General features: G+C 53.5%; 2 protein-coding genes across 9 annotated transcripts in view; both read left to right on the top strand.

The window, feature by feature from the left end:
* Positions 1–24,935, top strand: part of LOC307094912 (endophilin-A3-like) — a gene marked incomplete at its 5' end in the record, with an annotated part of 109,856 nt that overhangs the window by 40,292 nt on the left and 44,629 nt on the right. For 2 of the 7 annotated variants that reach the window (XM_079764086.1, XM_079764084.1), the window contains one exon: positions 51–285. The exons of 4 other annotated variants lie outside the window; for them this stretch is intronic. Of the gene's footprint in view, positions 1–50; positions 286–24,935 lie in introns of those variants that run through there. One more of the 7 variants, XM_079764078.1, reaches the window with a different exon arrangement.
* LOC307094950 (endophilin-A3-like) lies at positions 64–24,935 on the top strand. Of its 2 annotated transcripts, none has more exons than XM_079764153.1 (8): positions 64–165; positions 8,916–8,984; positions 11,409–11,481; positions 15,002–15,145; positions 17,169–17,302; positions 19,916–20,074; positions 21,879–21,982; positions 24,267–24,916. In XM_079764153.1, the coding sequence occupies exons 2-8, from the start codon at positions 8,976–8,978 to the stop codon at positions 24,445–24,447; spliced, it is 804 nt and encodes a 267-aa protein (XP_079620279.1). In that variant the 5' UTR covers positions 64–165; positions 8,916–8,975; the 3' UTR covers positions 24,448–24,916. The 2 variants fall into 2 exon arrangements, with proteins under 2 accessions (XP_079620279.1, XP_079620280.1); XM_079764154.1 differs by lacking the exon at positions 64–165 and adding an exon at positions 6,288–6,474 and having other exon boundaries at positions 24,267–24,935.

Raw genomic sequence — 24,935 nt, 5'->3', positions numbered from 1 at the left:
CCCCGTGTCACTGGTCAACATTCATTTCCTCGCCATATTTCTGTTTTCAGTATGTTGGCATAAAATGGACCAGGAGGAGGCCTGTTCTGAGGAGAGTGGATCTATACAAGTGGATGCAAAAGTCATGGCTTCTAAGAGCTCCAGCATCCCTGAGGACTCATCTCTGTAAGCGGTGTTTCTCGGTTTTAAAAGATGTTCTGTACCTGACTGAGTCACAAGCAGCATACTCTGAGCATAAAGCCTTCTTCAGTGACACGTGTGTTAGAGGCTTCAGTTTCCATGTAAACCATCACCAGCATCAGAGGGTTGTCTGTGGAGAAAAGTCCTGGAAGGAAGCTATATGGACAGGGCCTTGTTTGTGAGCAGGTGCACCCCCCATATCTCAGGGGTGCCTTCAACCACTGGGGAGCCTGGGAAAGACTTCTCAGCCATCTTGGGGCGGCTGCAGCCCCAGGCATCTCTCAGCACAGACAGCCTCACAGTGGTAGTGAGTTTTCACAGAACATTCTCAGTGGCAAAACTAATCACCAGTGGGGCAAAGGTGAAGATGCTGCAAGCCACAGACATACATTTGTTCAACACCAGGATGTCTGCTCTGGTGGAGTGACATATGCGTATAACAAATGTGGGAGAGGTTTTAGACGTGTCATTAACCTTAACCGACATAGGAGAGTTCACACTGGAAAAAGGTCCAGTGAATGTGATTGGGGAAATCTTTTAGTTACAGTACTCAACTCAACCACAAAAGCGTTCACACAGGGAAAAAGCCTTATCAGTGTAGTGATTATAGGGAGTACTTCAGTCAAAATTGTAACCTCATTCAACACCATAAAGTTCACACTGGAGAAAAACAGTTTGAGTGTAGTATATGTGGGAAATATTTTATCCACAAACATACCCTGGTTAGATGTCTGATAATTCACAATGCAGAGAAGCCTTAAATGTCCAGAGAATATTTTATCTTTCTTACTCAGAATGACAACACTGTAGGAGATACTTTGGGACCTACTTACCTGAATATCAACTCCTTTTATAGGAACACTAGAGGCCCGGTGCACGAAATTCGTGCACGGACGGGGGTTGTCCCTCAGCCCAGCCTGTACCCTCTCCAAAATGGGACCCCTCAAGTGATGTCCAACTGCCCGTTTAGGCCCGATTGGGCCTAAACGGGCAGTCGGACATCCCTCTCACAATCCAGGACTGCTGGCTCCCAACTGCTTGCCTGCCTGCCTTCCTGATTGCCCCTAACCGCTTCTGCCTGCCAGCCTGATCACCCCCTAACCACTCTGCTGCCAGCCTGTTTGCCCCCAACTTCCCTCCTCTGCCGGCCTGGTCACCCCTAACTGCCCTCTCCTGCAGGGTTGATCACCTCCAACTGCCCTCCCTTGCAAGCTTGGTCCCTCTCAACTGCCCTCCCTTGCAGGCCTGGTCCCTCTCAACTGCCCTCTCTTGCAGGCCTGGTCCTTCTCAACTGCCCTCCCTTGCAGGCCGGGTGCCTCCCAACTGCCCTCTCCTGCTGGCCATCTTGTGGTGGCCATCCTGTGTCCACATGGGGGCAGGATCTTTGACCACATGTGGGCAGCTATATTGTGTGTTGCAGTGATGATCAATCTGTATATTACTCTTTTATTAGATAGGGTAGATGCCTGGTACAGGGGTGGGGGCCAGCTGGTTTGCCCTGAAGGGCGTCCCTGATCAGGGTGGGTTCCCTTGGGGTGTGGGGCGGCCTGAGCGAGGGGCCTGTGGTGGTTTGCAGGCCGGCCACGACCCCGGCAACGCAAGCGGAGGCCCTGGTATCTGGAATTTATTTTCCTTCTACAATTGAAACTTTGTAGCCTGGAGCGGAGTCAAGCCTGGGGCTCCCTCCGATGCCCACAGCCATTTGTGTTGGGGTTATAATTGGAACTTTGTTGCCTTAAGTGGGTGGGCCTGGCCAGGGTGTGTGGAAAGCTTTGCTTCCCCTGTTGCCGGCGGCAACCCTGGCCTGCTCTCTCAAGCTCCATTCTGCCGCCATTTGTTTGAATATGTTTACCTTCTATAATTGAAACTTTGTAGCTTGAGTGGAGGCTTAGGCCTGCAACGGCTGGCAGAAAGCTTGGCTTCCTCTGTTACCTAGGAAACCTTGCTCTCTGTGGCTGTAGCCATCTTGGTTTGGGTTAATTTGCATACTCGCTCTGATTGGATGATGGGCGTGGCTTGTGGGTGTGTCGGAGGTATGGTCAATTTGCATATTTGTCTATTATTAGATAGTATACACTCTGCTAGATTCCTCATAAGTTTCAGGCACAAGTGAGACTTGAAGCATCTGCATATCCAAACCTGCCCATACCTTATACCCCATTGATGTCACTGCACGTATTTTGGCTGAAACAATTTCACTTCTACCACCTGAAGGATGTGCATCAGTCAATCTCCTGTGTGCTCAGGGGAAATGACTTTTGTGTTCTTACTTGTGCTTGAGGAAATAATTACTCTGAGCTCTTAGCAGTATCCTCATTCCTTTATCTCTCACGAGGGAATGCATGCGACCCAGGGTTTTTTCAGAGCCCCTGTCCTCAGCTAAGAAGTCCTACCTGTCAGGGATTACGTGGTTCTCACATTCGCTGTGATGAATTGTGTCAGGTTCTAATTCATCAACCTGCTTGCTGTCCTCTTCTCCAGTTTATGTTTTTGTAAAGGTATTTTTTCTTTTCCTTTTTTTCCCCTTTTATTTTTTTATTTTTTCTTTTGTACCTGTATTTTGTTGGTTCTATTCACTGCCTGGGATGATTTGAATGGAAAGTTGTGAAGTGAAAAAAAAAAAGAAAGTTGTGAAGTGTCACCATGGAAAGATAAATGGATATGGTCGGGTACCAAACTTTCTGTGCTTTGGAAGGCACAGCACAATCGCAGAAAATCACTGTCCAATATTGGCTTATTTCGTATTACTGACCGAGGCTTTATAAGTAAGTGTACTTGACTTTGTGGTTTTAATTTGAAGTTTGGTGCCTCTATTATTAGTGAGGTCAGTGTTCATCCTGAAGAGGAGGCCTTTCTTGTGCTTGTACAAAAACATTATATATATATATATATTTACACACACACACACACACACATACACATACATTCATACTAGAGGCCCAGTGCATGGGGGGGAGGGGGTGTGTGTGTGTGTGCGTCCCTCAGCTCAGCCTGCACCCTCTCCAATCTGGGACCCCTCGAGGGATGTCCAACTGCCCGTTTAGGCCCAATCCCACTGGGGTCGGGCGTAAACAGGCAGTCAGACATCCCTCTCACAATCCAGGACTGCTGGCTCCCAACTGCTCGCCTGCCTGCCTGCCTGATTGCCCCTAACAGCTTTTGCCTGCCAGCCTGATCACCCCCTAACCACTCCCCTGCCAGCCTGATTGTATCACCTGGGGACGTGGCCAGACTGCAAACCACCACAGGCCCCTCGCCCAGGCCACCCCACACCCCAATGGAAGCCCCACCCTGATCGGGACACCCTTCAGGGCAAACCAGCTGGCCCCCACCTGTGCACCAGGCCTCTATCCTATCTAATAAAAGAGTAATATGCAAATTGAGAATCACTCCAACACACAAGATGGCTGCCCCCATGTGGACACAAGATGGCCAGCAGGGGAGGGCAGTTGGGAGGAATCAGGCCTGCAAGGGAGAGCAGTTGTGGGCAATCAGGCTTGCAGGGGAGGGCAGTTGGGGGTGACCAGGCCTGCAAGGCAGGGCAGTTGGGGGCAATCAAGCCTGCAGGGGAGGGCAGTTAGGGGTGACCAGGCTGACAGAGGAGGGAAGTTGGGGGTGACCGGGCCTGCAGGGAGGGAAGTTAGGGGTGACCAGGCTGGCAGTGCAGGGCAGTTAGGGGCAATCGGGCTGGCAGGGGAGCAGTTAGGCATCAATCAGGCTGGCAGGTGAGTGGTTAGGGGGTTATCAGGCTGGCATGTGAGTGGTTAGGGGGTTATCAGGCTGGCATGTGAGTGGTTAGGGGGTTATCAGGCAGAAACAGAGTCAATCAGGCAGGCAAGAGGTTGGGAGCCAGCAGTCCTGAATTGTGAGAGGGATGTCCAACTGCCCGGTGGGATTGGGCCTAAATGGGTGGGATCGGGCCTAAACAGGCAGTCTGAAATCCCTCAAGGGGTCCCAGATTGGAAAGAGTGCAGGCTGGGCTGAGGGACGCCCCCCCGTGCATGAATTTTGTGCACCAGGCCTCTAGTATAGGATAACAAAAGTAAAATCTTATATAATGAAAGCCTAATATGCTAATTTTGTCTGGTCATCCAGTCAGCCATTCAGCCAATCAAAGTGTAATATGCTAAAGATATGCTAAGGCCGCTCAACCGTACACTATGACGTGCACTGACCACCAGGGTGCAGACGCTCCAACTGGTAGGTTAGCTTGCTGCTTGGGATCTGAGCAGGGACTGAGCAAGAGAGGCCAGACATGCCCTGGAGCCCTCCTGTGGTCCCTCCCCGGCTGACCAACCTCCTGCATCCCTCCCCGGCTACGAACATGCACTGGTGGGGTCCCTCAGCTTGGCCTGTGCGCTCTTGAAATCAGACTGAGGGGCCCCTGCCCCCCCACTCCCGAGTGCATGAATTTCATGAACTGAGCCTCTAGTCTTAAATAAGTAAATATATAAATACCCCCTTCCAAAGGGTAGAGATTCAGATTGGTTTGGGGGAAAGTTTCTTCAAACCTGTGCTATTTAACCAACTCTTGGACACGGAGAAAAAAGACAGATGGGCTGGTTCCAAGCAGCCCTGCCCAGGACAGGGGGGGCTGTGCCCAGTCCTGACCCAGCTGCCGGTGAGGGGAGAGGGTGGCTACTCACCCAGTCAGTCCCCCAGCATTCGGCCAAGCCATATTGATTTACCCTCAGGATAGCTGCCTTCATCCCCTCGGCTCAATTGATCCATTTTCTCCCATCTCAGAGGAAGAATGCTCCTGTCCAACCCCCCTAAGGGAATGTGGGGACACTGAGGCACACGGAGGGGTGGTTCCCCGCCCAATCCTCACTTGGATGAAGTTAGGGATAAAGGAGCTGGGAGCTAATGGCCAAGGAGAGGCTGGATGACTTCTGTCCTGGAGAAAAGAGGACGCCAGGGGTGGGCGCCAGGGAACAGGGGGCCTTGGCCATCCAAATGGATGTGCTGAGGGCCCAGAAAGAGGAGTCCTTTGTTTTAGGTGGAGGCTGGAGGGCGAGGCGTTTCTTTGTGGAGGGGGTTGTAGGTCTTGGGAGCCCTCAGGGCCTTTGGAGGTCAGATGCCTCAAAGATGCTGACCTGCTGGGCTTGGCTTGGATACGGGGCTCAACCAGGTTGCTCCATGCCCTTCTGGGGCTGGCCTGGGCCATGGACTCAGACTTCTGGTCCCTGTGCAAAATGACACTGTCAGCAACACACCGCGGCAGCTGGGTCTCCCGTCTGGTGACCTATCCAGGGGACTGAGTGGGCTGTTGATGGCTCCTTGGAGATAGTTGCGCTCTCTCTCTCTCTCTCTCTCTTTCTTTCTCTGGTTAATCCTCAATTGAGGATATTTTTCCATTGATTTTGAGAGAGTGGAAGGGAGGGGAGGAAACAGAGAAACAGGGATATCAGAGAGTCACAGTGATTGGTTGCCTCCAGCACACACCAGGCCTAGGGCTGGGGAACCTGCAACCAGGTACATGCTCCTCACTGGAATCGAACCCTGGACCTTCCAGTCCGCAGGCTGACGCTCTATCCACTGAGCAACACCAGCGAGGCCTGGAGATGGTTGCTCTCCATGCAGGTGACAGAGGGCTCAGCGCTCCAGGGAGGCGAGCAGGATATTGATCAGACAATGAAGCAGTAGCCCGGACTCCAAGCAGATGGCGCCCAGAGCCCGGCATGGGGACAGAAGGAACCGCCCAGCAGCCCTGGGCCTCTTCCTCCAAGGCGGGCCCCTGGGTCTGTTTGCTCCCCCACAGGCGCCTCTTGGAGCGTCCCTTACCCAACGGCGCCAGAGGGGGGCACTGTTGCCTGTGAGTGAAACCAGGTTAGGTCCGAAGCGCGGATAAGGGGTGCCCGTCTCCCCACCCACGGCCATCACACAGCGGGGCGCATCTCAGCTTGTGCGCAACCCGAAGCGCTGCGTGACCCCGCCCAGCTTCCCACCCTGGTCCTCCGGGTCTCCACGCAACAATGTAGCGGGGGCGGAGCCAGCGGCCTCATTTGCATACTCCGGGACTTGGCCAATGGGCAGCGCGTGGGGGCGGGCTTGGGAACGTGCGTTGCCCACCGCCCATGCGCGGGTGCGGGAGTGACAGCGGCCAAGGTGGTGGCCGTAGCCGCGGCCCTGGAGGCGGGCGCAGCAGAGCCCAGCGCGGGGGGACCGGCCCTGGTTCCCCCGGGTCGGCGCCTCCTGGAGGCCCGGCCCAGCGCAGAGACCACGCAGCTCCGGGGGCGCCCGGCCGCGTTGTCGGTGGCGAGGCTGAAGAAGCGGTTACTCAAAGCCAGCCAGGTGGGGGCGCGGGGAAGCGGGGGGCGGGGTCCCCGACGCTCCGGGACCTCCGGGCTCCAGGTCTGCCCGCCTAGGAGTGCGCGGGGGCGGGTGAGGGTCTGGGGGCGCAGAGGGGGAGCGACCGGGGACCCCGCTGGGGCCTCTCCCCCCTTCCCACGCGCTGGGAGGAGGACGCAGGGAGTGCGGGGTCCCCGCGGGCTTAGGGGGGTCGGGGTCCCCGCATCCTGCCCCCCTCGGGCCCGGGGCTCCCCGCGCGTGCGCCTAGCGATGGACCCGCTGGACTGCGCCTCCCTCCGGGCCAGGGCTCCCCGCCGCCGTCCTTCCTCCCCCTTCGTCTCTCCAGGTCGCCCCGGCCTGGACCCAGGTGGGGGGACACCTAGACGGACGAGTCCATAGTGTTAGACACGCCCCCACGCTCACACAGAGGATAGCAGAGGACAAAGCTGGGGCGTCCTGGAGGGCTTCCCGGAGGAGGAGGCGATGTTTGGGAGAATGAAGTAGGAGGAGCAATTGGGGGTTGGAGGTTGGGGGCTGGGAGGAAAGGAGGAAGGGCGTTCTGTGCTGAGGAAACAGGGAAACTGGCCTGGAGGCGTGAGATTGGTGTGCGGACACTGGTGGGTCTGGACCCTGGTGTGTGCGGACACTGGTGTGTGCGGACACTGGTGGGTGCGGACACTGGTGGGTGTGGACAATGGTGTGTGCGGACACTGGGGTGTGCGGACACTGGGGTGTGCGGACACTGGTGGGTGCGGACACTGGTGTGTGTGGACCCTGGTGTGTGCGGACACTGGGGTGTGCGGACGCTGGTGGGTGCGGACGCTGGTGTGTGCGGACACTGGTGTGTGCGGACACTGGTGGGTGTGGACACTGGTGGGTGTGGACACTGGTGTGTGTGGACACTGGTGTGTGTGGACACTGGGGTGTGCGGACACTGGTGTGTGCGGACACTGGGGTGTGCGGACGCTGGTGGGTGCGGACGCTGGTGTGTGCGGACACTGGTGTGTGCGGACACTGGTGGGTGTGGACACTGGTGGGTGTGGACACTGGTGTGTGTGGACCCTGGTGTGTGCGGACGCTGGTGTGTGCGGACGCTGGGGTGTGCGGACGCTGGTGGGTGCGGACGCTGGTGTGTGCGGACGCTGGTGTGTGTGGACACTGGTGGGTGTGGACACTGGTGGGTGTGGACACTGGTGTGTGCGGACGCTGGTGTGTGCGGACGCTGGTGGGTGCGGACGCTGGTGTGTGCGGACGCTGGTGTGTGTGGACACTGGTGGGTGTGGACACTGGTGGGTGTGGACACTGGTGGGTGTGGACACTGGTGTGTGCGGACGCTGGTGGGTGCGGACGCTGGTGTGTGCGGACACTGGTGTGTGCGGACACTGGTGGGTGCGGACACTGGTGTGTGCGGACGCTGGTGGGTGCGGACACTGGGGTGTGCGGACGCTGGTGTGTGTGGACACTGGTGGGTGTGGACACTGGTGGGTGTGGACACTGGTGGGTGTGGACGCTGGTGTGTGCGGACGCTGGTGGGTGCGGACGCTGGTGTGTGCGGACACTGGTGTGTGCGGACACTGGTGGGTGCGGACACTGGTGGGTGTGGACACTGGTGTGTGCGGACACTGGTGTGTGCGGACCCTGGTGTGTGCGGACACTGGTGTGTGCGGACCCTGGTGTGTGCGGACCCTGGTGTGTGCGGACACTGGTGGGTGTGGACACTGGTGGGTGTGGACACTGGTGTGTGCGGACACTGGTGTGTGCGGACGCTGGGGTGTGCGGACGCTGGTGGGTGCGGACCCTGGTGTGTGCGGACACTGGTGTGTGCGGACGCTGGTGTGTGCGGACGCTGGTGGGTGCGGACGCTGGTGGGTGCGGACGCTGGTGGGTGCGGACGCTGGTGGGTGCGGACCCTGGTGGGTGCGGACCCTGGTGTGTGCGGACGCTGGTGTGTGCGGACGCTGGTGGGTGCGGACGCTGGTGGGTGCGGACGCTGGTGTGTGCGGACGCTGGTGTGTGCGGACGCTGGGGTGTGCGGACGCTGGTGGGTGCGGACGCTGGGGGGTGCGGACGCTGGGGGGTGCGGACACTGGTGGGTGTGGAGAAGCCGATTTGTATTCCAGTCCTGCAGCCTCTTCCGGCCACGGCAGGGCTCACCCCGTAAAACCTGCCCTATCCCTGCACCCCTGGACCTGCACTGGGCTCTCCCTCCCCACAGCCCCCAGTGTTGCTGGAACCAGGTGAGGGACGTCCTGTGGAATGCACATTCCTGAGGTCTCACCCTGCGCCTCCCACAAATACAAAAAAAAAAAAGGCTGAATCTGAGAGTGGAGTGTGTGTGTGTGTGTGTGTGTGTGTGTGTGTGTGTAAAAGTGAGAGATAATTTGCGTCAGATACTTTGATCATAAATCATTGTATATTATACTTATTTGTCTTTATTTCTGCAGCTAATTAGTGAAAAAATAAATGGCATTGAAGGCACGAAACTAGATGACCACTTTCTTGACATGGAAAAGGTAAGAGCATTTTCATGTGAATTGTGTGAAGAATGTGAGTGTCATCACATGATCTCACTCCTATGTGGAGTCTAAGTAACAAAATACCAAACTGAGGATCGGAGTGGATGCAGAGACATGGAAGCATGGAGCAGAGTGTGGAACCTCGGAGGGAAGGCGGGGAGGGTGGTGGTGGGAGGTAATCAGACAGGGACCTTGCATGCATCTGTGCATGGCCCAGGGACACAGGCAGTGGGGTGGTGAGGGCCTGGGTCGGGGGGCAGCAGTGGGCTGGAGGGGGGCAATGGGGGAAAAGGGGGACATATGTAATGATTTCAATAATAACAAATTCTTTTTAAAAGAGAGAAAGAAATCTAGGGGAAACATTTTTAAAAAGGAAACAAATTTGACTGTAGTTGTGAGATGAGACACACCGATACTGGGAAGAGAGTAGAGTCTAGGATGCTCACACACAGGAGTGGATCCTGGGACCCAAAAAGCAGTTTTTTCCCAGGTCTAAGCCCAAATGAGGACCCTTGATTATGAAGGAGCCTGGATACAGCTCGCTGATCCCCTCTAGTAGACAAAACTCAGAATGCTCGAAAGATGGGTAGTCTTTTTTTATATATATACTAGTGGCCTGGTGCATGAAATTTGTGCGGGGGGGGGGGGGGGGGCGGTGGTGTCCCTCAGCCTGGCCTGCACCCTCTCCAATCTGGGACATCCCTCTCGCAATCCAGGACTGCTGGCTCCTAACCGCTCACCTGCCTGCCAGATTGCCCCTAACCACTCTGCTGGCCGGCCTGCTTGCCCCCAACTGCCCCCCAGCCTGCTTGATCACCCCCAACTGCCCCCCCCTCGCCAGCCTGATCACCCCCAACTGCCCTTCCCTCCTGGCCTGATCGCCCCTAACCACCTCTGCCTCGGCTCTGCCACCATGGCTTTGTCAGGAAGGACGTCCAGAAGGTCTCCTGGTCTAATTAGCATATTACCTTTTTGTTAGTGTAGACTAGAGGCCCTGTGTGCAAAATTTGTGCACAGGTAGGTTCCCTAGGCCTGGCCGGCGATCAGGGCCAATGTGTGGGGCGATCAGCAGGGTGGTCAGGGGGCCCATGCTGGCACCCGCCTTGGCTGGCCTGGGGCCTGCCGGCTGGGGGCAACTCCTGTGTTGAGCATCTGCCCTCTGGTGGTCAGTGCGTCTCATAGTGACCAGTCATTCTGCCATTTGGTCATTTGGCATATTAAGCTTTTATTATATAGGATATACATTCTTATTGACTTCAGAGAGGAAGGGAGAGGGAGATAGAAACATCAATGATGAGAGAGAATCATGGATTGGCTGCCTCCTGCACGCCTCTCATGGGGATCGAGCCCACAACCCTGGCATGTGCCCTGACCTTAGTTCCTCTGTGACCTCCTGGTTCATAGGTTGACCTCCTGGTTCATAGGTTGACCTCAATCACTGAGGCACACCCGCTGAGCAAGATGGGCAGTCTCGGCAAGCAGTTAAAAAGCCCGAGCATTGTGGTTATGCACCTTGGAGAGTATGTTTCTGGGCCGAGATCCTCATATGGATACATATTGAGGCCCCACGTGGAAGCCCTGGCTGTGTCCCCTGGGCACGACAGCTGTGTGACCCATCCCCAGATCCTGGCGCTGCCCTCAACCGGCCTCGGGGCCTGGGGGGGCGGGTTCGCCTTTCCTGACTATGACACAGGGTGACAGCCAGGGCGCTGCTCACCTGGCATTTCTGTTGTGACAGTTGTGGGGAATGTTCATGCCTGTGACAGCATTGGGGAAGTACGATGGGACTCCTTTTTATTTTTTTAATATGTTTCACCCCGACTGGTGTGGCTCAGTGGTTGAGCATTAACCTATGAACCGGGTCATGGTTTGATTCAGGTCAGGGCACATGTCTGGGTTGTGGGCTTGATCCCCAGTAGGGGGCATGCAGGAGGCAGCCAATCCATGATTCTTTCTCATCATTGATGTTTCTCTCTCTCTCTCTCTCTCTCTCTCTCTCTCTCTCTCTCTCACTCTCCCTTCCTCTCTGAAATGTTTCTTTTAATCCTCACCTGAGGATATATTTTCTTGATTTTAGAGAGAAAGGAAGAAAGAGAGTAAGAGAGAAACATCAACGTGAGAGAGAAACATCTCCCTCCCATATGCACCCTATCCAGGGATTGAACCCGTGACCTTTCGGTGTCCAGGATGACCCTCCAACCCACTGAGCCACCGGCCAGGGCACGTCAGGACCCTTAACAGAAATGATTGTGACGTTGTCCCTGGTCTCCTGTGTGGAGCATCCCTGGGGCCCCCAGGAATCGCCAAGGTCCTCCGTTTCCTTCCCTTTGTCGTGGGGGAAAATCACGTCTGTGTGTTTTCCTGTGAATTCACCATTTGTCACTCACCAACATTTTATGTGCTTTTTTTTTTTTTTTTTAGAAAATATATAACACCAATAATGCTGTTACAGAAATTCGTTTGAAAGTCACAGAATACATTCAGCCCAATCCAGGTAACGTGGGACGATGTCTGGAACTGTCCTATTGCCCATTCACGGTGACCCACGCTGACCACCCACGTTGGCTGGGCCCTCGCTTGATGTGATCTAGAAACAATGTCCTTGGGTTCTCCGTCATGAAATGTGGTTTCTGGTGTTTTTTTAAAAAATACATTTTTATTTTATTTCAGAGAGGAAGGGAGAGGGAGACAGAGAGAAGCATCAATGACGAGAGACAATCATTGGTCCGCTGCCTCCTGCACGCCCCACACTGGGGATCGAGCCCACAACCCGGGCCTGTGCCCTGACCGGGAATCGAACTGTGACCTCCTGGCTCACAGGTTGACGCTCAATCCCTGAGCCACGCCTGCTGGGACGGAAATTGGTTGCCTGGGCTGATGAGTGCAGAGTGGACAGTCCTGGGACCCGTTGGGAGGCCTCGTGGTTCGGCAGCTGGGCACTGCTCAGCAACGACATGTAGGAGACCCTTCAGAAACCCATTCAGCGTTTGTTAAATGCTTGCCGCTTACTTAGACATTTCCTCCTTTTTTACTTACCGTGTTTGTTGTGGTTAATCTTCACCTGAGGATAGTTTTCCATTGATTTTTTAAAAATAAATCTTTATTCAGATTATTACATATGTTCCTCTTTTTCCCCCCATAGCTCCCCTCCCCACCCCACCCCATGCCCTTACCCCCCGCCTCTGTCCTCATCAATAGGTGTCAGAATTTTGTCCAGTCTTTTCCCGAACCCCGCACACCCCCTTTCCCCTGAGAATTGTCAGTCCACTCCCTTTCTATGCCCCTGATTCTATTATATTCACCAGTTTATTCTGTTCCTCAGATTTTTTATTCACTTGATTTTTAGATTCACTTGTTGATAGACATGTATTTGTTGTTCATAATTTTTATCTTTGCCTTTTTCTTCTTCTTCCTCTTCTTAAAGAATACCTTTCAGCATTTCATATAATACTGGTTTGGTGTTGATGAACTTTTTTAGTTGATGAACTTTCTTGTCTCTGAAGCTCTTTATCTGCCCTTCAATTCTGAATGATAGCTTGGCTGGGTAGAGTACTCTTGGTTGTAGGTTCTTGCTGTTCATCAGTTTGAATATTTCTTGCCACTCCCGTCTGGCCTGCATAGTTTCTGTTGAGAAATCAGCAGACAGTCGTATGGGTACTCCCTTGTAGGTAACTAACTGTTTTTCTCTTGCTGCTTTCAAGATTCTCTCTTTGTCTTTTGCTCTTGGCATTTTAATTATGATGGGTCTTGGTGTAGTCCTCTTTGGATTCCTTTTGTTTGGGGTTCTCTGCACTTCCTGGACTTGTAAGTCTATTTCTTTCACCAGGTAGGGAAAGTTGTCTGTCATTATTTCTTCTAATAGGTTTTCAATATTTTGCTCTCTTTCTTCTTCTTGCACCCCAATAATTCGGATGTTGGTACGCTTAAAGTTGTCCCATAGGTTCCTTACACTATCTTCATATTTTTTTATTCTTTTTTCTTTTTGTTTTTCTGATTGGGTGCTTTTTGTTTCCTCATGTTTCAAATCTTTGGTTTGATTCTTGGGGTCCTTTGGTCTACTGTTGAATTTCTGTATATTCTTTATTTCAGACAGTGTATGCTTAATTTCTGACTGGTCCTTTTCCTTTTTTTTTTTTTGGCATTCTTATTAAGATCTTTAAAGGTCTCACTGAGTTCCTCAGAGGTTTTTAGCAGATTCTTGAGTAACCTTATAACAGTGGTTTTGAACTCTATATCCAGTTGTTTGCTTTCCTCCATTTCTTTCATTTGTGATCTGCCTCTTTGTCTCCGCATTTTAGCTGCTTCCCTGAGTTGATGGAGTGGTTTTGTGTGTGAGATGTCCTTTGGGCCCAGCGGCTCAGCCTCCCCAGTTACCTGAGGTGGACACTCGGTGCACCCCTTTGTGGGCTGCACAGCCTTGTTGTAGTTAAGCCTTGATTGTTGTTGGTATCACTGGGCGGAGTTGACCTCCAGGCCAATTGGCTGTGAGGATCAGCTGTGTCTACTCTGGGAGAGCTTCTGTGTTCAGTTTGGATGGGGCGGGGTCTCAGGGTGGAGCAGGCAGCCTTGGTTTTCCGTCAGCCCCGCCCTAAGAGGCTTGGGTCTCAGTGTCCCACAGCAATGGCTGCTCACACCTCTGAGAGAAGGCTGCTCTCGAGCCCTGCCCGCTGCCAGACAGTCCAGTTTCTCCCCGAATGAGTGTGGGTACCCAAAGTCTCCCCTAGAACTGGAGTACGTGTAGTTCGGGAGGCTTTGTTTCCCTCCGGAACGAGAAAGGCAGCCACGCGTTGAACTGCCCGAGCCCTCTCCATGCGCGCGCCTCCTCACCTCTGTCTTCCACAGTTCCCCTGGGTCTCTGTGCCCCGTGGCAATGGCTGCACACACCTCTGAGAGAAAGCTGCTCTCGAGCCCTGCCTGCTGCTGGACAGTCCAGTTTCTCCCCGTATGTGTCTGGGTTCCCCGAGTCTCGCCCGGGACTGGATTTCGGCCCTGTGGGGAGCCTTTGTTTCACTCCGGTTCGGGAAAGCCAGCCGCGTATTCAGCCGCCCGGCCCGTCCTCTCGCGCGCGCACCTCTCCGTGTCTCCGCGCCTCTGCCCTCCGCCGCTCCTGCGTCTCAGTGTCCTTTGCTTTGTCTTTCTAGTTGTACAATTCCCACTCACCCGGCTTTCCGGTGGTTCTGGGTGATGTCTGCTCTGTCTTTTATTGTAGTTTTGAAATCGTTGTGCGAGGCAGCAGTATAGGTGTTCACCTATGCCGCCATCTTGGTTTCTCCCCTCTTACGATCTGCTTTCTCCATTGATTTTTAGAGAGAGTGGAAGGGAGAGGGGGAGACAGAGAGAAACAGCGATGTGAGAGAGACACATCCATGGGTTGCCTCCTGCACGTGCCCCCATCAAGGCCAGGAGACCTGCAACCAAGGCACGTGCCCTTCACCAGAATCGAACCCGGGACCCTTCAGTCCACAGGCCAACACTGTATCCACGGAGTCAGACCGGCTAGGGCTCATTTACTTTTTAAAATATATTTTTATTGATTTCAGAGAGGAAGGGAGAAGGAGAGAGAGATAGAAACATCAACGATGAGAGAGAATCATGGATCGGCTGCCTCCTGCACGCTCCACACTGGGGATCTGCCCACAACCCGGGCATGTGCCCTCACCAGAATTGAACTTGGGACCCTTCAGTCCAAAGGCTAACACCCTATCCACTGAGCCATACAGGCTAGGGATAAGTTAATTTTGAGAGAGAGAGAGAGAGAGAGATCCTGATATAGCCTGGTTGCAATGTGTGCACAATTTCCGTTTCCCACGTGACTCCGCAACCGATCATTAGGCACCGACCTGGGTGTTGCATGTGCCAATCACAGGAAAGACTAAATAGGTCACTGCGGCCCTTTGGCACCTCGGGTCTCTGACATGTCGCTCGATCTTGCTGGCTGGTTTGTTGCATGCTCTGTGCCAGTCTGAGAGACTGCCCTGTCCCTTGAAGGAGTTACAAATGACCCTGTCTTGAAGCATACAGAGCGAAGCTGGGCATGCTGAGCACGGTGTCGAAGATCCACAATCAGGGGAAGGCCTTGGAGTTCCCGCAATCGGAGGGCCTGCTGGGTGATTGCATGCTCAAGTACGGCCACGAGCTGGGCGAGGACTCCACCTTCGGTGAGTGCGCAGGGCCTGGAGGGTGGGCGGCCTGTGTCGCCTGTAAGTTATACACAAAGACTTTCTTTTCTCTTCTTTTCTTTTTTGGATTGATTTCAGAGAGGAAAGGAGAGGGAGAGAGAGAGAAACATCAATGATGAGAATCACGGTTTGGTTGCCTCTTGCACGCCCCCTACTGGGGATCCCAGGCATGTGCCCTGACCAGGCATCGAACCGTGACCTCCTGGTTCCTAGGTCGATGCTCAACCACTGAGCCATGCCGGCCAGCCGGAAGATGTGTTTTGTTTGTTTGTTTTTGTTAATCCTCACCTGAGGATCTTTTTTTGTTGATTTTTAGGGAGAGTGGACGAGAGAGGGAGAGAAGAGAAACATCGATGTGCGAGAAACACATTGATGGGTTGCCTCCTTCATTAGCCCCGACCTGAGACCCGAGAAGCCTGCAACCCAGGTACGTGCCCTTGACCTGAATCGAACCTGGAACTCTGGTCCTGCAAGCTGACACTCTACCCTGGTCACCCCTAACTGCCCCCCCCTGCTGACCTGGTCACCCCAACTGCCCTCCCCTGCAGGCCTGATTGCCCCCAACTTCCCTCCCCTGCAGGCCTGGTCGCCCCTAACTGCCCTCCCCTGCAGGCCTGGTTCCCCCCAATTGCCCTCCCCTGCAGGCCTGGTTGCCCCCAACTACCCTCCCTTGCTGGCCTGGTCCCACCCAACTACCCTTCCTGCAGGCCTGATTGCCCCCAACTGCCCTCCCTTGCCAGCCTGGTCCCTCTCAACTGCCCTCCCCTGCTGGCCTAATCGCCCCCAACTGCCCTCCTCTGCCAGCCCAGTCACTCCTAACTGCCCATCCCTCCTGGCCTGATCACCCACAACTGCCCTCCCCTGCCGGCCCAGTCACTCCTAACTGCCCATCCCTGCTGGCCTGATCACCCACAACTGCCCTCCCCTGCTGGCCATCTTCTGGCGGCCATCTTGTGTCCATATGGGGGCGCCCCTCTTGTGTGTTGGAGTGATGGTGAATTTGCATATTACCCTTTTATTAGATAGGATTACTAGCTACCGAGTGCACGAATTCATGCACCTTGAAAGGAACTGTGCGCTGCGAGGCTGTAGTGGGCACAGGGGTGGGTCTCAGCCCATCCTCCATGCCTCTGCCCAGCCCCTCCTGCTGTGGCTTCCGAAGGTGCCGAGTGATTGGGGCCCAGTGGGTGCAAGCAGCAGCTCTGGCACCAGCAGCAGGTGCAAGTGGCAGCTGCCAGCCCAGATCTCCCCTCAGGAGCAGGGCAGGTGGAGAAGCCCTGAGAGATTGCAGCTGGCAGCTGCTTCTCACACCCCCTGGCGGTGCTGAGCAATCAGGACCAGCTCTGTCTACTCCAGTGGGTGCAAGTGGCGGCTCCAGTGCTAGCAATAGGTGTGAGCGCCGGGCGGGACCACGGTGCGCTGGAGCAAAGAATTGTCAGTAACCACCAAAGGCTCGCCCTGATGACAGTGACTGGTGACCCGCCTTGGTCTGTCGCCCCCACTCACCTGCTCCACCATCCCGCTGTGGCCGACACCCTCCGTGTTCCACGCACGAACCCTGGTGATCAGTGCACGTCATAGCAACCGATTGTTCTGCTTGTTCCGTTGGTCTATTTGCATATTAGCCTTTTATTATATAGAATATTCAGTGGTTGAGTTCTGACCTAAGAACCAGGAGGTCACGGTTTGATTCCAGTCAAGGGCACATACCCGGGTTGTGGACTTGATCCCCAGTAGGGGCCATGCAGAAGGCAGCTGATTCATGATTCTCTCTCATCATTGCTGTTTCTCTTTCTCTCCCTCTCCCTTCCTCTCAGAAATCCATAAAAATATGTTTAAAAAAAGAGAAAGTTTTTGTTTTTATTCTCTTCCGAGTCAGTCCCTGAGCAAAGACCTTGTTAAATAAACCATCACCCCACAAATCTTGGGCAAGCAGTGAATAGTGCCACCCACCTCTGGGCGCTCCGTGAAGGAACGCTTTTTATTTGTGTTTCTGTCCCAGGCGGCGCGCTGATCGATATGGGCAAGGCCATGAAGCTGATGGCGGAGGTGAAAGAATCCTTTGATATTAACGTCAAGGAAACCTTTATTGACCCACTCCAGTTAGTACATGATGAAGATTTAAGAGAGATTGCAGTAAGTTTTCTCGGCTGTAAACCCCCCACGTTGCTACTTAAAATGATGTTTGTTGTTAAAACCATGGGGTCGTGTCTGTAGGGACCCAGCAAAAGCATCATCTTAGTGTGGGCGGTGAAACAGGTAACCACGCAGTGATGTTCACCTGGCCCCTGGGCGGGAGCCCCAGCCCTTTATCCTGTAGCTGTGTGTATGTGTATGTGTTTGTTTTACGGTAAATGTGTTTACTTATTTTAATCCTCATCTGAGGATATTTGTTCCATTGATTTTAATTTATTAAATTTTTTTTTATTGATTTCAGAGAGGAAGGGAGCGGGAGAGAGAGAAAGATCAGTGATGAGAGAGAACCATTAATTGGCTGCCTCCTGCATGCTCCCCCACAGGGGAGTGAGCCTGCAATCCAGGCATGTGTCTTGGCGATTTGTACCCGGGACCCTTCAGTCCACAGGCTGACACTCTATCCACTGAGCCACACAGGCTAGGTCTATCCTGTGGCTTACTGAAGCCAGCAAGAAGCCAAGCTAAGGGTACTTATTTCCACAGCCATTACTCAGAGCAAATGATTCTTAAACTGTGGAGTGGATTTTTGACGATGAAAATCATAACCTACTCATTGCATCTTTTTAAAAATATATATATTTATATTTATTTACGAGAGAGCGAAACATCAATGATGAGAGAGAATCATTGATCCACTGTCCCCTGCACACCCCCTACTGGGACTGAGCCCACAACCCAGGCATGTGCCCTGACCGGGAATCAAACTGACCTGTTTCCTAGGTCGATGCTCAACCACTGAGCCACACCGGCCGGGCCTCATGGCCTCTTTTGATACATGGCACAAGTGGTCATTAATTTCCAGGACTTTATTTTATATTTGGAAAGCTTTCTAAAATGGCCACGTGGAGCTCACACACAAGAGGATATGTGTGTGTTTCATTCATGGTAGTGTTTATTCAACTCATTTTGTAATTGTTGGGGAACCTTATGGAAGACACATAATTACTCCAGAACAAGCATGTCAAACTCAAAGCTAACACGGGCCAAATAAATAAGGTTTAAGTGTATGTCGGCCACAAAAAAAAAAAAAAAAAAAAGGCTTCAATTTTCATAGAAAAGTAGGTTTATTTCGATAGAGACATGTTGAATACAAAGGGCTGAAATAAATAAGTCATCATTCACATAAAATAATAGACCATTTTAATAAAAATTAATATTTTTTTCTTGAACATTGACCTAGCAGACACTGCATAACTGCACAAATGAATAAGTGTAATGCAAACAAACCCATTTTTCTTGTTCTCTGAAAGCGAGGTATTTTCTGTTGCGCACACCAAACAAGTCAGTCCAAGACTAATGACGTGGCCATTGGCTGCTAAAATATTCACTGCTAGTATTAGTGGAGAGAAATGGTGTGCCTGCTTATAAGGTGAGTAAGGGAAATGAATGCAACACAATAATAGTAATCACTCATTAGCAAACATTGCAGTTAGTTATTAAGAATTATCTATAACAGGATATTGTAAAAATTAAGTTGTAAAATTTTTATTACAACGTTTCTTACATATCTTTATATTGTCTGGGCCACAAAAATATTTGTTGTGGGCTGCATGCGGGCAGCGAGCCATGCATTTGACATGCTTGCTCTAGAAGATACTAGGGATGTGTGTTTTTATCATCTACTTCTTAATAAGGATTTGACAATAGTGCCAGAAGACATATCCCTATTTTTGCTATAGTTAATTTGGTTGTAAATTAAGGACATTAAGAGAGCCGGAGTGAGGGGTCCTGTAAAAAAACTTTGAAAATGGAATCTGAGTGACAATACTGTGTCCTTATGTTCCATATTGACAAACATATGTCATCCATTCATCCATCCATCCATCCATCCATCCATCCATCCATCCATCCACTCATTTATGCTATCATCTATCCATCCACCCAGTAATCCACTTATCTGATCTTCCATCCATTCATTTATGCTATCATCCTTCCATCCATCCATCCATTTATGCTATCCATCCATCCATTCATCCATCCATCCATTCATCTATCCATTCATCCATCCATCTATCCATCCATTTATGCTATCATCCCTCCATGCATCCATTCATCCATTCATCCATTTATGGTATCATCCATCCATCCATCCATCCATCCATCCATCCATCCATTTATGCTATCATCCATCCATCCATCATCCATCCATCCATCCATCCATCCATCTATGCTATCATCCATCCATCCATCCATCCATCCATCCATCCATCCATCCATCCATCTATGCTATCATCCATCCATCCATCCATCCATCCATCCATCCATCCATTTATGCTATCATCCCTCCATGCATCCATCCATCCATCCATCCATCCATTTAGGGTATCATCCATCCATACATCCATTCGTTTACTTCATAAATATTCCTTGATAATTTACAGGGGAAGAAGCCTCTCCTAGATGCTGAGGTGCCCACCAAAAAGTAAAGTAACTGGGTCCCTCCCCCTAACATGTAGACTGAGAAGAAGTAATGACCTTCCTTGTAGAGGCACGGCAGGCCGCCCTGGGCCCCGTGCCGAGGTAGCGGCTCCAGGTCTGTCTCCTCTCCCTCAGCACCACCTGAGGAGGCTGGAGGGCCGCCGCCTGGACTACGATTATAAAAGGAGGCGCGTTGGAAAGATCCCCGACGACGAGATCACACAAGCAATGGAAAAGTTCGAGGAGTCCAAGGACATGGCAGAGAGAAGCATGTTTAATTTTTTAGAAAATGACGTAAGTATTGACCCCAAGCAGGAGACCCTCCTGGGAATGAAAACATTGTATGTTTATGGGGGAAGCTCTGGGAGCCTTTGTTGTTATAAAAGTTTCCAGAAATTTCTTTTATCTATATACTTGTGGCCCAGTACACGGATTCATTCACATTGAAAGGAAATTAATTAGAGGAAAGATTCCTGAGGTACTTATGTTACTGAAAAAAATTAAATGTCAAAATAGTATATATAATAGCCTATCTAATAAAGAGGGAATATGCTAATTGACCATCACACCCTCACAGAGATGGTGGCGCCCACAGCCAATAAGGAGGGGATATGCTAATTGACTGCCACACCCTCAAAGATGGCAGCACCCAGCCTCCTCAGCCCTGCTGGGGTGGCAGGTGCACAGCAAGGCCGGGCCCACCCCCAGGTGGGTCCAGCCGCTCTGCGCACCTGCCTCCAGAGTCCCCCGCAGTCCCCCAGACCCCCAGGGCTGGCCCGAGGCACAGGCAAGCCTCGGATGGCAGCTGCCCAGCCGCCCAGGGCCACCCGAGGCTCAGGTAACCAGGGCCGTCCAAGGCTTGAGCTGCCGGCAGTGGCAGCAGCAGAGGTGTGATGGGGGCGTCACCTTCCCCTGATCGCTGGGTTGCCTCCCACCCCTGAGGGCTCCCGGACTATGAGAGGGGGCAGGCCGGGCTGAGGGACCCCCTCTCCAGTGCATGAATTTTCATGCACCGGGCCTCTAGTACTATAATAAAATTAAAACGTGCATGATTGGCACCAATGAGAGCTTTATATGTATTGCGCATGCTGTCTCCCAACCGCTCCCCTGCCTGCCTGCCAGCCTGATCACCTCTTAACCACTCCCCTGCCTGCCTGATCGATGCCTAACTGCCCTCCCCTGCAGGCCTGGTCACCCCTAACTGCCCTCCCCTGCCGGCCTCGTCGTCTCCAACTGCCCTCCCCTGCTGGCCATCTTGTGATGGCCATCTTTGACCCCATGGGTGCAGCCATCTTGTGCGACGGCATGAGGGTCAGTTTGCATATTGCCTCTTTATGATATAGGATTCCTTTCAGCTGTTTGTCTCAGGGAAAGCTGTCATAGCGGCAAGAACCTACAGGGGCGCTGCCCTGGGTCCCTCCTGTCTGAGAAGAGCAGGATGTACTTAGTCTCCTGACTGGACTTGAGCAGAAAGGAGCCCAAGAGATACTTCAGTGAGGGAGCCGCTCATCCGCTCAGTGTCACTTTCCCTTGTCATAGGAAAAGCTGGATCTCTGTTTCCACATGGACAATGAACTTTATTTTTATTTTTTTAAAGAAACATTATTTTATTTATTTATTTGTGGTTAATCCTCGCCTGAGGATATTTTTCCATTGATTTTTAGAGAGAGGGAGAGACAGAGGGAAACATCCATGTGAGAGAAATGTCGATCGGTTGCCTCCTGCAGGCGCGCTGACCAGGGCCCTGGCCGGGGAGGAGCCTGCAACCAAGGCACGTGCCCTTGACAGGAGTCGATCCCGGGACCCTTTGGTCAGCAGGCCGATGCTCTCAGATCGGTGAGCTTTATAGCATAAAAGAAAATCTCCTGAGAACATCCTCTCCGTGGGATAGTCGGCATTTGATTGAGTTAAAGCACATTTACAATCAGAACTCCATGAGCACGTGTGCAGCCGTCATCGCTAGCTCTATACACTGGACCTGCATGATGCTCACCAGCTCCTGTGACATTAAATGACCGAGGCGGACGGGGCTTCCCTGCAAGGCCTGGTCCCTGGGCTCATGTCCCGCCTCCAGGGAGTAACATCCCCTTCCCTGCAGGTAGAGCAAGTCAGCCAGTTGGCCCAGTTTGTCCAGGCAGCTCTTGACTATCACCAGCAGTCGGCCGACATCCTGCAGCTGCTGCAGAGGAAGCTGCGGGTACGGTAAGAGCCTCCCGCAACCGCCCAGGGATGCGGGGTCACAACCAGTGGGAACCCCTCCCTCTGGCTCTCTGCCTCTCCGTCTCCCCCATCCCTCCCATTGTCCGTTCTTTTTTTTAAATATCTTACCTTATAATAGAGAAACATGCATATTGACCGCACCTCCGCTATGCCCACGATTGGGCCGGCAGGAGGCTGGGGGCGGGACTCTGGATGGCATATCCGCCGTTGAGAAGTTCAAGATGGCGGGGCCAAGTGGCCGGGCCCATGCCGCCGCTCCCGGGGGTGCCTGGGGCCATCAGCACCCCGGGGGGCGTGGCCGGGCCCATGCCGCCACTCCCCGGGGTGCCTGGGGCCATCGGCACCCCGGGGGGCGTGGCCGGGCCCATGCCGCCGCTCCCGGGGGGTGCCTGGGGCGATTGGCACCCCGGGGGGCGTGGCCGGGCCCATCGGCACCCCGGGGGGGCATAGCCGGGCCCATGCCGCCGCTCCCGTGGGGTGCCTGGGGCGATTGGCCACCTAGGGGGGCGTGTCCGGAGCCCCTCCCGCCCCTCCCGGGGGTCCCAGGGGTCCTGGGGTTGATTGTCCACCTGGGAGGGCTTGATCCTGCCCCTCCCGCCCCTCCCGGGGGTCCGGGGGTCGATCGGCCACCTGGGGGGGGCGTGGCCCAGCCCCTCCCGCCCCTCCCGGGGGTTCCGGGGGTCCCAGGGGCGGAGGCTTTCCGGGCCTTGGGCACCAGCAGGGAGCCTGCACCGATCGCAGGAAACCACTGGGGGTCGGCTCCTGTGATCGGTAGCAGGGACGCTGGGTGCGGCGAGCCCAAGGCCAGGAAACCACTGGGGGTCGGCTCCTGCGATCCTTAGCAAGGATGTTGGGTGCTGCCAAGCCCAAGGCCACCGCCCAGGGCCAAGCCCCGACCCTGAAAAAGGCAGAAGGCGGTGGCCACAGCCAAGGCCTGGGTCCCTGGTGCCGGCAGAAAACTGGTGTAGGCAGCCAGGTGAATGAAGGTCTATTGCACAAATCTTCGTGCAAACGGGCTACTAGTATGTGTATATATTTTAATTCATTTCAGAAAGGAAGGGATAGGAAGAGAGAGAAACATCAATGATGAGAGGAATCATGGACTGGCTGCCTCCGGCACGCCCCCCACTTAGGATCGAGCCTGTAACCTGGGCATGTGCCCTGACTGGGAATGAACCGTGACCTCCTGCTTCATAAGTCAATGCTCAGCCACTGAGCCATGGCAGCCTGGCTACTCAAGACTTTTTTGAAAATGGGTGATATCCTATGGAGTATGCACGGTAACCCTGTGCATTAAAGTGAGGAGTGAACAAAAAAACACACAAAACTACCCTATTGTTTGGCCAGGTTGGATTACAGAAAATTGTCTTATCCAGGACTAGCATAATGAATATATGTGAAGGGGTTTTTGCTTATCAACGCCCTTCTGACAAAGGGAAACGTGGTGTCTGGTCAGCAAGGTGTCCCCTCTGTAGACAGGTGGTCACTGGGAGCTCACAGGTGCAGCATTTCATTTTCTGTCTCTGTTTCGGGGAGAAAAAGAGACAGAACATAAAAGCCCCTCCCACTGTCAGGATCCTACTGGTCACACAGGAGCTAAGCCCCTCCCACATGACCTACACTCCTATAGGAGGTAAGCCCCTCCCACTGACAGGATCCTGTTGGTCACACAGGAGCTAAGCCCCTCCCACATGATCTAAGCCCCTCCCACATGAGCTACACTCCTATAGGAGGTAAGCCCCTCCCGTGACAGGATCCTGTTGGTCACACAGGAGCTAAGCCCCTCCCACATGAGCTACACTCCTCCCACAGGAGGTAAGCCCCTCCCACTGACAGGATCCTGTTGGTGACATAGGAGCTAAGCCCCTCCCACATGAGCTACACTCCTACAGGAGGTAAGCCCCTCCCACATGATCTAAGCCCCTCCCACATGAGGTAAGCCCCTCCCGTGACAGGATCCTGTTGGTCACACAGGAGCTAAGCTCCTCCCACTGGCAGGGTCCTGCTGGGGCTTAACTCCCAGGTGACCACTGCCCACTGCCAAGATCAACTTCACCATAGAGGCTCTTCCAAGGCATGGTTGAACATCGACATCTCGGGGCGTCACCTCTAGCACATTGGGCTATTCCAGAGTCGGGGTGTAAAGGTCACCCCCACCCCGCCCCTCAGGGTGTAGGCTCCTCAAGGCAGAGCCAGCGTGTGTGGGAGGCTGTTTGGCTTCAGCCGACACATCTTCCGACGTGTGTGTGTTATGTGTGTGTGACAGAATCGCGGCCGCCTCCTCTCTGAGCAGAAATAACTTCAGGCCGCAGCCCCTGAGAAGGTGTCCCAGCGCACTCAACGTGTCCGCCGCCTCCTCGTCCAGGTCGAAAGGTGAGATGCCCGCCCTGGGGCCAGGTGCGCCCTGCGGGAGGGTCTGCCGGAAGCCTGTGCTCCTCTGCCATTGAAGACACTGACACCCCGAATTTTCTACCTCCCCTCCTCTCCCGCCATCATCCCCAGGAATGCCCCTTTCCCTGCTTCCTGGACTCAGGTACTTCTGTCAATTTTTAAAAACCAGCAGCAGGGCCCCGGCCAGTTTGGCCCAATGGATAGAGCATCAGTCTGCAAACTAAAGGATCCCGGGTTCGATTCCAGCCAAGGGCAGGTACCTCAGTGGCCTCGGTCATCTGTAACGCTCACTGGGCATGGGTGAGAGGGACACAGGCGATGGGACCTGAGTGATGAAGGCTGTGACTCGAGAAGGGACATCAAGTGCAGCACCAGAGGTGGGGGCTCTGATATCTGCGATCTGATGCCGTTCATTAGGTGAGGTGGAAGTGAAAAGCAGTCAGGGAGGGAGGCCTTTGTAGCAGGATGCAGGGCTGCCTCCCTGAGTGCGGACTACCACAGTGGGGGCAGTACTTTATCCAGTTTGAATTTGCCAGGCATTCAT

Source organism: Cnephaeus nilssonii, assembly GCF_951640355.1.
Source record: "Cnephaeus nilssonii genome assembly, chromosome: 24".
NCBI lineage: Eukaryota > Metazoa > Chordata > Mammalia > Chiroptera > Vespertilionidae > Cnephaeus > Cnephaeus nilssonii.
This window is presented reverse-complemented; position numbering and strand designations above follow the sequence as displayed.

Coding starts and splice junctions, on each gene's coding strand:
- LOC307094950 (XM_079764154.1), top strand. Junction 11,482..15,001: donor ATACATTCAGCCCAATCCAG/GTAACGTGGGAC, acceptor CCTGTCTTGAAG/CATACAGAGCGAAGCTGGGC. Junction 15,146..17,168: donor GGGCGAGGACTCCACCTTCG/GTGAGTGCGCAG, acceptor TTTCTGTCCCAG/GCGGCGCGCTGATCGATATG.